The sequence below is a fragment of the Mus musculus genome, chromosome 1 (assembly GCF_000001635.26).
Source record: "Mus musculus strain C57BL/6J chromosome 1, GRCm38.p6 C57BL/6J".
In the NCBI taxonomy this organism is placed as follows: domain Eukaryota; kingdom Metazoa; phylum Chordata; class Mammalia; order Rodentia; family Muridae; genus Mus; species Mus musculus.
The window spans coordinates 170,795,526-170,808,377 of NC_000067.6; the positions used below are offsets into that span (position 1 = coordinate 170,795,526).

General features: G+C 40.6%; 1 protein-coding gene across 4 annotated transcripts in view; it reads right to left on the minus strand.

The window, feature by feature from the left end:
* Window positions 1-12,852, minus strand: part of Atf6 (activating transcription factor 6) — a 164,129-nt gene that overhangs the window by 91,069 nt on the left and 60,208 nt on the right. For all 4 annotated transcript variants that reach the window (NM_001081304.1, XM_030253420.1, XM_011238796.3 and 1 more), the window contains one exon: window positions 4,089-4,220. In NM_001081304.1, the coding sequence (NP_001074773.1) occupies window positions 4,089-4,220 (132 nt within the window). The remainder of the gene's footprint in view (window positions 1-4,088; window positions 4,221-12,852) is intronic.

The window sequence follows — 12,852 nt, forward strand, 5'->3', positions numbered from 1 at the left end:
TATATACAAGTGAACATGGTAGGCTTCATGCTTTTTACTTATTCATTCAATATTTGTGGAGCGGCACCTATGTGCTGGGTAACCCAAGAGAGAGCAACAGTCTATTCTCAAAGAGCTAACAGGAAAAGCAGAGCAAACCCAAGAGAACAAATGCATAAAATACAGCAAAACCATATTAACTGTTGTAAAAGCAGCACAGGACTCAAACAGCAAAGTATGCAGGATCTACTTCAGATAAAACTAGGGAAAGGATCATAGATGGCAAGGCTAAAAGACAAGAGGAAACCAGCTGCGCAGAAACTAGGGGAAGAGTATACGAGACAAAAGCAAGTGAGAAAAAGACTCAGAAGGAAAGCTGCTGAAGAGCTCTGGGCACGTGGGACAGACAGAAGAGGAAGTCAGGAAGCCAGAGTCCGGCTCATAATTAGGACTTGCTGAATAAAAGGGAAGTTACTAAGTGAGAAGTGAGATACCTCAACTTATCCTTAAGCCTGAGAATTGTACCAAAACCAAATATTAGTTAAATATGGAAAAGAAAAAAGTCAAGACATGACTGGGTATGTGAGCATGTGTATGAGAAGTCCGATCTGTGAACGGAAATTTGAGAATCACCCGTGTTTACGCATCTGGAGGCTGTGGTACAGATGAGTCACTTTAGCAGGACATAAACAGAGTTCACAGCTTTAAAGCTTGGGATCTGGACAAAGGAGAAGCTTACAAGGAAAATCAGAAAGGAAGAAGGAAGACTGAGTGGGCAGGATAAGCTTGCACACAGGAGGCGAAGGCAGGAGATCACAAGTTCAAAGCCAGCATGTGCTACAGAGCAAGAGTTTGTCTCAATTATCCAGGGGCAAGGAAATACCACAGTGGTAGAGTACTTGCCTATTCAAAGCCCTGCACGGAATCCCTAATACTACGAACAGCAGCCAGTCAAAAAAGGAAGGAAAGAAGGAAGGAAGGGAGGGGGGAGGGAGGGAGGGAGGGAGGGAGGGAGGGAGGGAGGGAGGGAGGGAGGGAGGGAGGGAGGGAGGGAGGGAGGGTAAAAACTCTAACAATGCAGAAGGAAAAGTCTTTTAGGGAGTGACTCACTTAGCCAAGATTTGCCACAATGAACACATGCCCCCCAAGTCACCCTCAACACACAACTAATTTCAGAATAAAAGTAATGATTTCTGAGTATGGCACACATGAGAGAAAAGAAGTGGAAGCTAAAGTTATATGGAACACACACACACACAGGTTATTTGAAAATCACACCTGCATACTTAATAATACCAGGAATTCCAAAATTGATTTCAAAACTGTATTTTTGACCTGTAATTTTCTCTCCATATGATTAATCTCTAGCAATGATTTCTGCATACCTGGGCTGGTTAGCTTTGTTCTAACAGCTAGAAATACAGAGAAGAAAACTATCAGGTAGGAGAAATGCAAGGGTAGACAGGACAGGGTTAGAGGAAGAAAAGAAGGGGAGAGTCTAAGCGAGCATGCAATCTGGAGACAATCAGACCCTATTAACCCAAAGACAGTCAGAGATCCAGGCTCTCTGCAAGCCGTCCTATACAGATAAAAGAAATTTCAGCAAATAAATCACTACAGGAAAGAGCAATGCTGGAAGCTAGAGTTGATGAGAATTCCTAAAGACACTGTGGCCGATGCCTCAAGCGGAAACCACCCTTTCCTGTTTACTAGAAGACAACTGTGATTTAAGCCTGATGCCCTATGTCCTGAGGTAAAAATTAATACCAGCTCTCACTATACTACTATTCTTTCATAAAAGTGTCCCATTTGGCTGATAAGTTATACTATTAAAAATACAGATATGAATATATACAGATATACTTCTAACACTGAAAAAAATCTGTGCAACTGAAATTTGCTAGTGGTAATATGCTAATAACAAACAAATACATGGTTGAACAATAGGATTATAATCTATCCTTCCATTATTTAAACCATAACTCTCCTAAACTGAAACAAAATGAGGCATTTAAAAATACAGGTGATGATATAGAAAACTTGAACAGGCCCATAGCAAGTAAGAAAACTGAATTTGTTATAAAGTCCACACACCCTCCCCCCAAATAAAAGCACAAGGCCAGGCTAGACAGTTGCACTGCAACTGCAAAGAAGAGCCAGTGTGAGCCAGGCATGATGCCACATGTTAGCCTGCCTGCTGTCCCAAAAGCTGAGATAGGAACATGGGTAAGCTGAGGCCCAGCCTGGCACCTTAATGAGACTTAAAACACGAACTAGCAAAACAGAACTGATGCAAACTTTTCTAAAACCAGCCCAATGAAGTGAAAGAGAGGAAGCCCTTCCAAAGTTGTTCTGACATCAAGACCAGACAAGAACACACCCAAAAGAGGGATCCATAGACCCAAATCTCTGATGATCATAGCTATTGAAACTCTCAACAAAGTACTAGCAACTCAAAGCCAACATACGAACAAGGCAATACATCATGATCAAGCAGGATTTATTACAGAAATGCAAGGATGGCTCAACGTATATAAATCAGTAAGTGTAACACACCGTGTCCACAGAATAGAAAGCAAAAACTTTATGGTTTGGGGGAGAGAGTGAGGGGTGTGGACTGAGAGTCCATACTGGGTGCAAGAGTGACTGGAGAAGAGGGTGACTGTAAGTGTTCTGAAGCACGGCAAACTCTGGTTGGCCACAATGCATCGAGTATTTCAACACATCTAGTAAAAGAATTTGAATGTTCTCAACACAAAGAATGAATGAATATCTGTCTCAGATGATGGATACACTAATTATTATGGTCCAATCATTATACATTATTAACATCAAAATAACAGACACAGTGTAGTCAATAAATATGCCCAATCACTGTGTCAGCTAAAATATTTAAATACTTTTAAAATAGTAGCAATTTAAATTTTTAATTTAATTTTTTTCAAAGGAAAAAAAAATATAGGTGTCCTGACAGCACATATAAACTCTAAAATTCAGTTCAGAACAAATCCATACTTGATGTTTTCAAACGTTTCACAAATATTTTTTAGTATTTTGTATTAAAAAATACTAATAATAATACCAATAATGATGTTGATGATGACGGTGATGATGACGACGACGACAACGATGATGATGGCAAGAACCTCAAACTAATGAGCTACTATTTGCTTACATCTCCTAAGTCGTTTTCCAGTAACCTCTGTGGTACTTCAGAGACCTAAGACTCTATAATCTCTTTTCCAGTAGTGACCCTGGGCAGGGGACACAGAGATGGGTTACATCTTTCAAGTACTCTTTTCTTTCTTTTTTTTTTTTTTTTTGTTTTGTTTTTGTTGTTGTTGTTGTTTGTTTTTCAAGACAGGGTTTCTCTGTGTAGCTCTGGCTGTCCTGGAACTCACTCTGTAGACCAGGCTGGCCTCAAACTCAGAAATCCGCCTGCCTCTGCCTCCCGAGTGCTGGGATTAAAGGCATGCGCCACCACTGCCTGGTCAAGTACTCTTTCAAGGTGATAGATTTCCCCTTGAGAGTCGGCCAGACCTCTACAGTGAGTGCGCGTGTGTGAGCGTCCACTATACTTCACAGGGGTCAGCACTCTATCGCATGCTGATGTGAGCAAATACATGAAGGCTTCTGCTTACTATGATTATGTTGGAAAACAACATATAATAGATAATTTAACTTCATGACCACAAATAGGCTCAACTGTATCATTCTGCAATATCTATCCATAGACACAAATATTAGATAAATGTGCTAAACCATAGTAACAGTGAAAAAATGAAGACAGTACATGTTTTTCAATATATGTATATGTCAATACAAACAAACTGATTATATAATTATATCTCAGCAAATGAGGATGGGGCTGGGAGAAGGGAGGTGTTGTGATATAAGGTAAATAAATGAATCAATGAAAAAAATTCCTAAACTGGGAACTGTTTCAAAATAAACTTATTCTTAAAATTGGTCATAAAAATAAAATAACGGCATTACCACTTCACTTGCTCCATAAGCCAAAGGCCACGTGACCAATTTACATGTAAAGTGACATGAGATAAGAGACAGCTCCAGTTCATTAAATCAATATGGCTAGCAGGTGGTCTCACCTGTAACTGTCTTTCTGGTTGTCACCATCTGATGTGTCTTTAACTTCTTTTGCTGAAAATTCCAAGAGATGCCTCCTCTGATTGGCAGGGCTCACACTAGGTTTCACTCTTCGGGATTCTTGCTCCAGCATGCTGAAAAACAAACCCAAACCAACACAACAACAAAGTGACACAGATGAAATGAAAAAGGCATGCATATGCACGTCTACAAATAGCTAGAAAGCAAGCAAGACTGGCCTTATTGATGCACACATACAGCAAAAACCTAAGGCCTAGAAAAGAAACACATCCAAACGCTGATGTCCTTAAGTACTCTTGATAAGTATGAAAGCCCATATTTATAAACTAACTAAACAAAAGCAGTGTTTTACCTGCTTTTAAAAACCCGATAATTACATTATATAAATTGCTGTGGTTTATATTCAAATGCTTCCCAAAGACTTATATGCTGAAGGCCTGGGTCCCTTGGGAGGTGGTGAAACCTTTAGGAGGCAGAACCTAGTAGATGAAGTCAGAACATGGAGTCATGCTTTTGGGGATACCGGGGTCCTAGCTCCTCCTGTGCCCTCACTTTCGCTCCCCAGCAACTGTGAGATAAGAAGATTCTTCCACACAACACTTCCTGATAATGTACTATGTGGACAAGTCCAAAGCAACTGAGCGCAGGGGCCACACTGAAACCTCTGACACCAAGGGCCAAATAAACCTTCCTGCCTTTTAAGTTGACTTAGCTTGGGTATTTATTACCATAAGAGAAAGCTAATGTGTATGAATAGAAACTCACATTAGTACATATAAATGAAATTTAAATTCAGATAACTGAGGTAGAAAATCCACCCCAATGTGGCAAACTGATATTATCAATGGGCAAATACTTCAAATGAAATAGGAGCTGTTCTCTTTCAGTAGTCACATACACTATTAGCCTTGCCACAACACAAGCAGGCAAACAGACACACAGACAATGCTGTGATAAGTAGAATAATTTAAACTCATTAATCATGTGCTTTGACTTGAAATTTGGCTTATTGATATCATTTTGAATACATGTATTATTTTAAAATGCTACACCCATAATTTACAGTAGTCATGGACTTGATTCAACACAAAGGGAATTCCCTGGGGAAGGGTAAAGACTATTTAGAGAATGAAGTAGAAGCAGGAAGTAAGATGAAAAGGGCTGCCTACGGTCCCGTGGTCTAAAAACGAAGCCTTTGAGGTTACAGCAGTTTATCTCTAAATGCAGGTGTACAGAGTGGATGAAAACAAGAGGCAGATAGATTTCTCTAGAATCTTTTTCTGATTTCTTATTCTTTCAGTTCTCAATTCATTTCCACTAGAAATCACTGCCACCTGCAGTTCTCACATGGCATGCTGTCATTTTGACATAGTGTGAACTTTAAAGGTATACTGACAAATTATGACCACTGTATAAAACTTAATGTTGCTAAAACTAGCACTAAGTTGTCCTTACAATTGTTTATTTCAGGCTGAATGCTTACTTGAGCAGCCAGGCAATGCTGCAAGCTTTGCTGCACATGAAGAGGCACAGTAGGATATCTAACTGGACCTGGAGAAGAGGTCTACTGCCCGGAGCCTGAGGAACAGGCCTAGTAGGATACCTACCTGAACCCAGGGAAGATGCCTCGTACCATACCCACTGACCCTGAGGACGAGGCCTAGTATAATGTCAAACTGAACAACTGAACCTGGGGAACAGACCAGTGAGACAGCAGGGAAGAAGGGTTAAACAGTAAGGGTTTTAGGAGGAAACCAAATAAAGACTAAAGTTTTGTGTTTTCTTTTTAAGACTTAAAAAAAAATCTTTGCTTTTTAATTTGTCCATATGTGGTATTTAAAAATTCTCTATATAAAAATATGCTAAGAAAGAAAAGTTAAGAATTTTCCCCTAAGACGACAAAACATGTTTGTTCAGCCCCTCCATTATGCTTGGAGTATGCCCAGTACACTACCATTCCTGCCTGATAGATGAAAGCTCTGATTCCTTCAATGAATTTGGGGAGACCTTCCACCCTGATGGAGTCAGGACTTAGATTCAAAACTGGATTTCCATGGGTACACTATATTGTTGATCACATTCCCCCAAATGTCTGATTATTTTATCCAATAAATGTGTACTAAATATCTTTTATGTTCCAGAGAGCTATTCAGTGGTAAAGATCCAAAGGTGGGGGATAGTGGATAAAAAACTAAGTTAAAGGCTCGAGAGATGGCTCAGTGGTTAAGAACAGTCTGCTCTTCCAGAAGTCCTGAGTTCAATACCCAGCAACCACACGGTGGCTCACAACCATCTATACTGGGATCTGATGTTAATTTCTGGCATGCAGGCATACATGCAAATATAGCACTCATATACCTAAAAATAAATAAATAAATAAATCTTTTTTAAAAACACAAAACAAAACTGTGTTGCTTTATATAGCTAGCTAGAGTGGATATGACTGGTTGACAGACAGATGAGTGATCAGTGTAATTACATAGCTAAACAGAACGCTATGGAATGTAATAGCTGAGAGCGCTGGGGCTCCACAGAGGATCATGAGGTAATCCGAACTGGCAAGCGGAAGTTACCAAGCATGGAGGATGAGGATGAGGAGAGGCATCCCATGCAAATGCAACAGTTATCTGAGCGAGGCACACCGGCTCCAGACAGCATGATTTAAGGAAGGGGTGAGAGTGCTCGTGGACACGGGCAGCACACAGTGGGAAGAGGGTCATCTTAGAAAGAGACAGCAGCAATAATGCAAGGCTAGCCTGCACACGGCCTTGTTGGCCACGCTCAGCACGTCTAACAATTTATACAACAGAAACAAGCCATGTTGTCCTTGTGTTAATTGATACTCTTCCGGGCATCAACTGTAATGTTCCCCGTGGCTAATGGACTTTCCTGGTCTGGTGGCACAATCAGCCATCTTCTTTTCAGGCTTTAATTTACTTGTTTACTATGCCTCACCACTGCCAGGACAGCAGACCATGAGAACAATTCTTTGGCGTTACCAGCTATCAGCTGGGGGTTTAACCCCATTAGGGGTCTCCCTAATGTAACTCTCAGGCTTTAAACTGAGAAGTCAACTTGGCTGCTCCACCTTCTAAAAATGACTTAAAATAGTTCTTATTCTCCTCTGTATCAGAATCCTCTAGAGCAGCGGCCCTCTGACTGAGACATCGGGCCCAGAAGTGTTGCTATGACCTGATAACTGGCTGGAAGTGCAAATTCTTGAATGAAGCAACTCTGGGCTGCTTGTCTAAACGTCAGTGTGTCAACAAGCTGTCCAAACGACTGCCAGTGACTGAGAACCTCCACTCGTGCTTCTCACAGCCTCTTCCCTAGGAGAGCCACTTCTTCACAGTGGATGCAGCTGAAGCAGACAGTCAGAGGCCTGGGCAGTTAGGCCCGAAGACAGAAGGACATGGCCCAACGTGGCAAAGTTGTAGCTCACTGATTTTTTTCTTTTTTTAGTAAACTGATTCAGTATTATTAATCTGTTGAAGATTTAAAGAGTCTACTGATCACCACCCTTCAGTCACTTTACCACCATTAGGAGACCTGGCACTTCATGCCACTATTTATAGTTACTGACAACTATCACCAGCAAATATATTGAGCTTATTTAAGTTCTGTCCATTTCACCTATAACAAAGCTGTGAGACATCTACTTAGCTACATTTACTAGAAAACAAGTGTGCTATTGATGTAACTGTGCCACTGTTTTCCTCTGTAATAGCAGTGTACTCACAAATGTCACCACAGCCACTTTGGGGACTTCTTTCTTTTAACCAAAGAGTTTAAAGTTCATTTAATGCATGTCACCACACTTCATTATATAAAGGCAACATAATACTCTGAGCAAGGGACTCATTGAGGGGTTAACAATTGGGATTTAAATAAGCTAAGAGTTTATTGCCCACCTGCTATTCTGGATAATAAGGGTATTAAGACATTCACTGTTAGCCAGGCTACAGTGGTGCAGACCTTTAATCCTAGCACCCAGGAAGCAGAGGCAGGTGGATCTCTGAGTTCAAGGCCAGCCTGGTCTACAGAGCTTGTTCCAGGACAGCAAGGACTACACATAGATACCCTGTCTTGAAAAACAACAAAAATAATAATAATAAAATGAATAAATAAATAAAGTCACCATCTTCCTTTTTTTGGCTTTCTTTTGTGGGGCAAGGGGATTACAATTCATGCATATTTTAATCTTTAAAGTGAAATTTCTAAAAAGGAAAAAATACTTGAACTCTGAACTAACTGGGAAAAATTAGGTTTAGCGACAAGAATAAATTCATATTTATAGTTTCCTTGTATCCATTAGTATTTAAAAGAATTTCATTCCATCGCCATATTTCAGGGTTGTCTAAGAATAATTGTCATATTACAAATATCAAGAGGAATTTGGCAGCTCTTGAAGTGGTCAAACATACAAAAGGGTATGAGAAGATTACAGCTGATATGAACTTTCAGATTCTTGGTCTTTGTAATATTAGGAAAATAAATAAATTTCCAAGAACATAAAGGATGACTCAGGCACAGCAAGGACACACAGTAGGTGAGTGTGCGTCTGCTGACTTTCTAACTCAGTGAGTGAGTGTGCACCTGCTTACTTTCTAACTCAGGTGAGTGAGTGTGCGTCCACTGACTTTCTAACTCAGGTGAGTGAGTGTGTGTCCGCTGACTTTCTAACTCAGGTGAGTTAGTGTGTGTCTGCTGACTTTCTAACTCAGGTGAGTGTGCGTCTGCTGACTTTCTAACTCAGGTGAGTGAGTGTGCACCTGCTGACTTTCTAACTCAGTGAGTGAGTGTGCACCTGCTGACTTTCTAACTTAGGTGGGTTAGTGGCCATCCACTAACTTTCTATCATTGAATATTGATAAAAAATGTTAACTAAACTTTAAAACTCTATTTTTATCTGTTTTTATGTTTTGCTTGCATCTATGTCTTTGCACATACCATGTGCATACAGTCCCTGAGAAGCCAGAAGAGGGATGAATACCCGGGAACTGGAGTTACAGCCAGCTGTTAGCTGCAGTGTGGGTGCCAGGAGCCGAATCTGGGTCCTCTCCAAGACCAGAAAGTGCTCTTAACCCCTGAGACAACTCCCTAGGCCCCTAACTCAACTTTTTATAACTCAGTTAAGCCAAGTTCTGTCCATAGTTTAAAATAAACCAGCAAATATTAAAGAAACTGGAGTCTCTATGATCTAGGACTCTGATCGACACAGTATCCACTAAGAGTCACAACAGTTCTAATCCACAGGATAATCATTCCACAAAGAGCCTTGCTCACGTTATGGGCCAGTGACCCTGAAAAGCGTAGATCAGCAGAGCATGAATGGTTTCGATTTGCCCCAAAGTTTGAAAGAAGCATTACTTTTGTTGCTTTCCTCTATGGAGTTCTAAACGTCAACAACTGTTTTCCATTATTCGTGAGGCCACTTACGCCTTAAGACGTCAGATAGCGAATCTTCACACCGAGTGGCTGAACGTAAAATGGCACATACCCAAGTATGCCCTGGGCAGGCTGTTTAAGGTACAAGCAGACCACTTTTAAACTGAAGCTGTCTCCACAGGTTAAGTGACACTGTTTCTCATCACCCAGAGCAGCTGCTGTTGCTGAGACCCACACATGAAAAGCTGGATGATTCTCAGCTGGGGAAGACCATGGAGCCTTGGGTCTAATGTAGGAAAGTGGAAAGCACACAGAAACTGAAGGCAGGAGATCTGGATTCAAGATGTGACTCAAGTGCCTGCCTTAGTTAAGTTCTTTAGGCCTAAATTCCTAAATTTATGAAAAATAGCAAATTTGTCACAGAGCTCTTCTGAGAGTCACATGAGATGGCAGATGTGGACATATTCTATAAAGCCGGAGGATGCCATGGGGTACTTAATGACACAACTGTCTTCCTGCTTTCCCAGTTCATGTGTTCACAACATAGCAACTGCAGTGACCTTTTAAAACTCTAGGTCAGACTGTTACACCTCTCCACAACTCAAATCCTTTAGGTGGCTCCCCTTTTCTGGCATGATAAAAAGCCCAAATATCTATCTGATCCTTTCCATACATTTTGCCGCCATGATATTTTCTGAGTTTTCCTGTCCTGTTCACTTAAGGGTACCCACATTCCTTACCTACCCTAGAAAATGAACAGCACACTTCCCCACACTAGGCCTCCTGCAGTGGCTAAGGCCTTTGCAACACTCTCCCCCAGATATCCAGACAGTTAACCTCATCTCCTCCAAACCTTAGCTCAAACATCTGTTAAATAGCAATCACTCTAAAGCAACATGTCAACAACCCCCTAGACACTTGTAAAACCATTTACCCTACCATACTTTATTCTGTTCAAAGAATTTACAGCATGACCAATTTCCTTGTTAAATGTACTATCTCTTAATGTAGCACAAACTAAAAGGTATAAAAAATCTCTGTGTTGTTGTGGGTCAGTGGCTGGCATATAGGGGGCACTTCTGGATTTTGTTTTTATTTTAAATAAAAAATAAGTGAGCTTTATGGATATGTCACGTCTTCACTTTGCTGTAACTCTTACATCAAACCAATCGACACTCTCCTGTTCCACAGCCAAGTGTAAGCTTTAGGAGAAGGGGCAGGGCAGCTGCATAGAGTGCAGACTGCTTCACCTGCCACAAGGGCTTGCGGCCTGTGAGCCTTTGCTTTCCTAGTGATGAAGACAAAGTGCCAGTTCAGCTAATAACTGTGTCTTCCGTTTCCCCATCTGGAAAACAATCACAACAACATCTGCCTAAGGCAGGAGCAGGGAACAAGGAAGTAATGCAAAGGGGAAGCAGATTACTATTCGGTGCATTGGGTTCCATAACACAAAAACCAAAACTAGCTACTTTCACCAACAAAGCATTAATAATATCAACACACAGCCCACCTAGACTGTTCTAAGATGTTTGTCTTCACCTTCATATATTTTCTTTTCTTCCAATTGACTTATTTCTATTTTTTATTTTCTAATTTTTTTTTAAAGAGAAAGGAGGGAAGGGAGAGAAGAAGGGCTGCGTTAATGAGAGTTCTGGCAAAGCACTGATACAGAAAGCCACATAAACTGTGTTGACTACGTATACACTGCCAAACTGTAGCTCATTCAGGGCCGCATTGTGATAGATGGACTGTGGAGAGAACATAAATGCTGCTTATTCTTGGAAACTGAATATCAAAAAGTCTAAGTGTGTAGCACATGTCCATAATTCATGTAGATATTAGCAATTAAGAATAATCTGCAGAATGACCCCTAAAATACTTGCTGAAATGACAAAATAATTCAAATCTGGAGACAGAAATGGCATTGATGGTAAACTTTCTAGAAGCCTAAGTGATAGGTAACATTATAATTACATTTGTATGTTCACACATCAAGTTTCATATGATTCCTCGTTCTGTACTCAGTACAAAGCTGAGCCACTTGCTCCTTTACTGTGTATGATCTGCAGCTGACAAAGCATGATCATATCTGCATGTGCTAAGTGATGCAACATTAATTATAGCTCTTCTGGACAAACCATTCACTGCTCCATATTTTACATTTACATAGTAATCTGCAGAAAACAGCAGTGCACTGAGCTTACACACAGACAGGAGCTTTCTCACCTTCTTACTGACCCGCTCTTGGAGCGGAAATGGCACAAGTTACCAACTTTTAGTTTGAAAAGTGATGCCCTCCCAGGGATATATCTACTCCAGGTAAAGAAGAAAGTTGGGTGAGGATATTGTGTCTGACTTCAATTAGCCTTTGTTTCACTATAGCTGAGGTCTAAGGAAGAAGGTGACCAAGTGATATGTGATAAAGCCACTGTCCTGCTCCTTGGAAGCACACTCTACATAGTTCATGAGAAAGCACAGACCAGAGAAAAATATCAGCAGGATTTTCCACATCTTCAAAATCGAGTACTGAACAAGACAGACTTGGAGCAATCTAAAACAAACAGTAACATCTACACAGGCTGAAAGAAAACATAGCCAACCCATTACCTTGCATAAAAATTTTGACAATCAGGAGTAAATTAAACTATCTAGAAAAGAGTCTGGTGTTGGCTCTACAATCCTGACTCAGTAACACCTGGTACTTAGATATATTTTTATATGTACTTGCGATGCTTATGTGTCATTTTGATAAATGTGGAACATATTTTTAGCCAAGAGCTTGAATTAGATTACATTTAAGAATCTGGCTGAACAACCCCATCTATACTTGGTGGTTGAATTCTGACATCTAACTTACACAGTGTCTTTTAACATTCAGCCAAATGGTGATATCATACAGCCAAATGTGCTCAACAATCAAACAGGGGGCACAATTGGAACCAGATTTGGGGACAAGCTCATCGCAGGATGTGAAGCTAGAATTCTTCCTGCAAAACAATGAAAAGCTGACAACCTCAAGAATGCTGGAATAAAGACCTTTGCCTCTAGCCAGTTCCTGACTCATACTTGATGCACACACTCTATGGTTGTCTTCCCCTTAAAGTGCTGTCTCATGCAAAAGCAGAGTAGCCAGCTGGGCCTTTCATGGCATGCTTTAGTCTCCCTCCTGCATATCTCACATCTCAAACTCCAGATTTCAGATCTAGTCAGGGCCTATCACCTAACCCAAAATAGGAGAGGGAAAAAGAACCCTCTTTCCCCAACACTTGTTGATTCTTTTAAACAACATAGCATTTACAATGTCTTTGAGATAGGAACTTACCACTTGCAGAAAGGGTGACTTAACTGGCTTTTAAA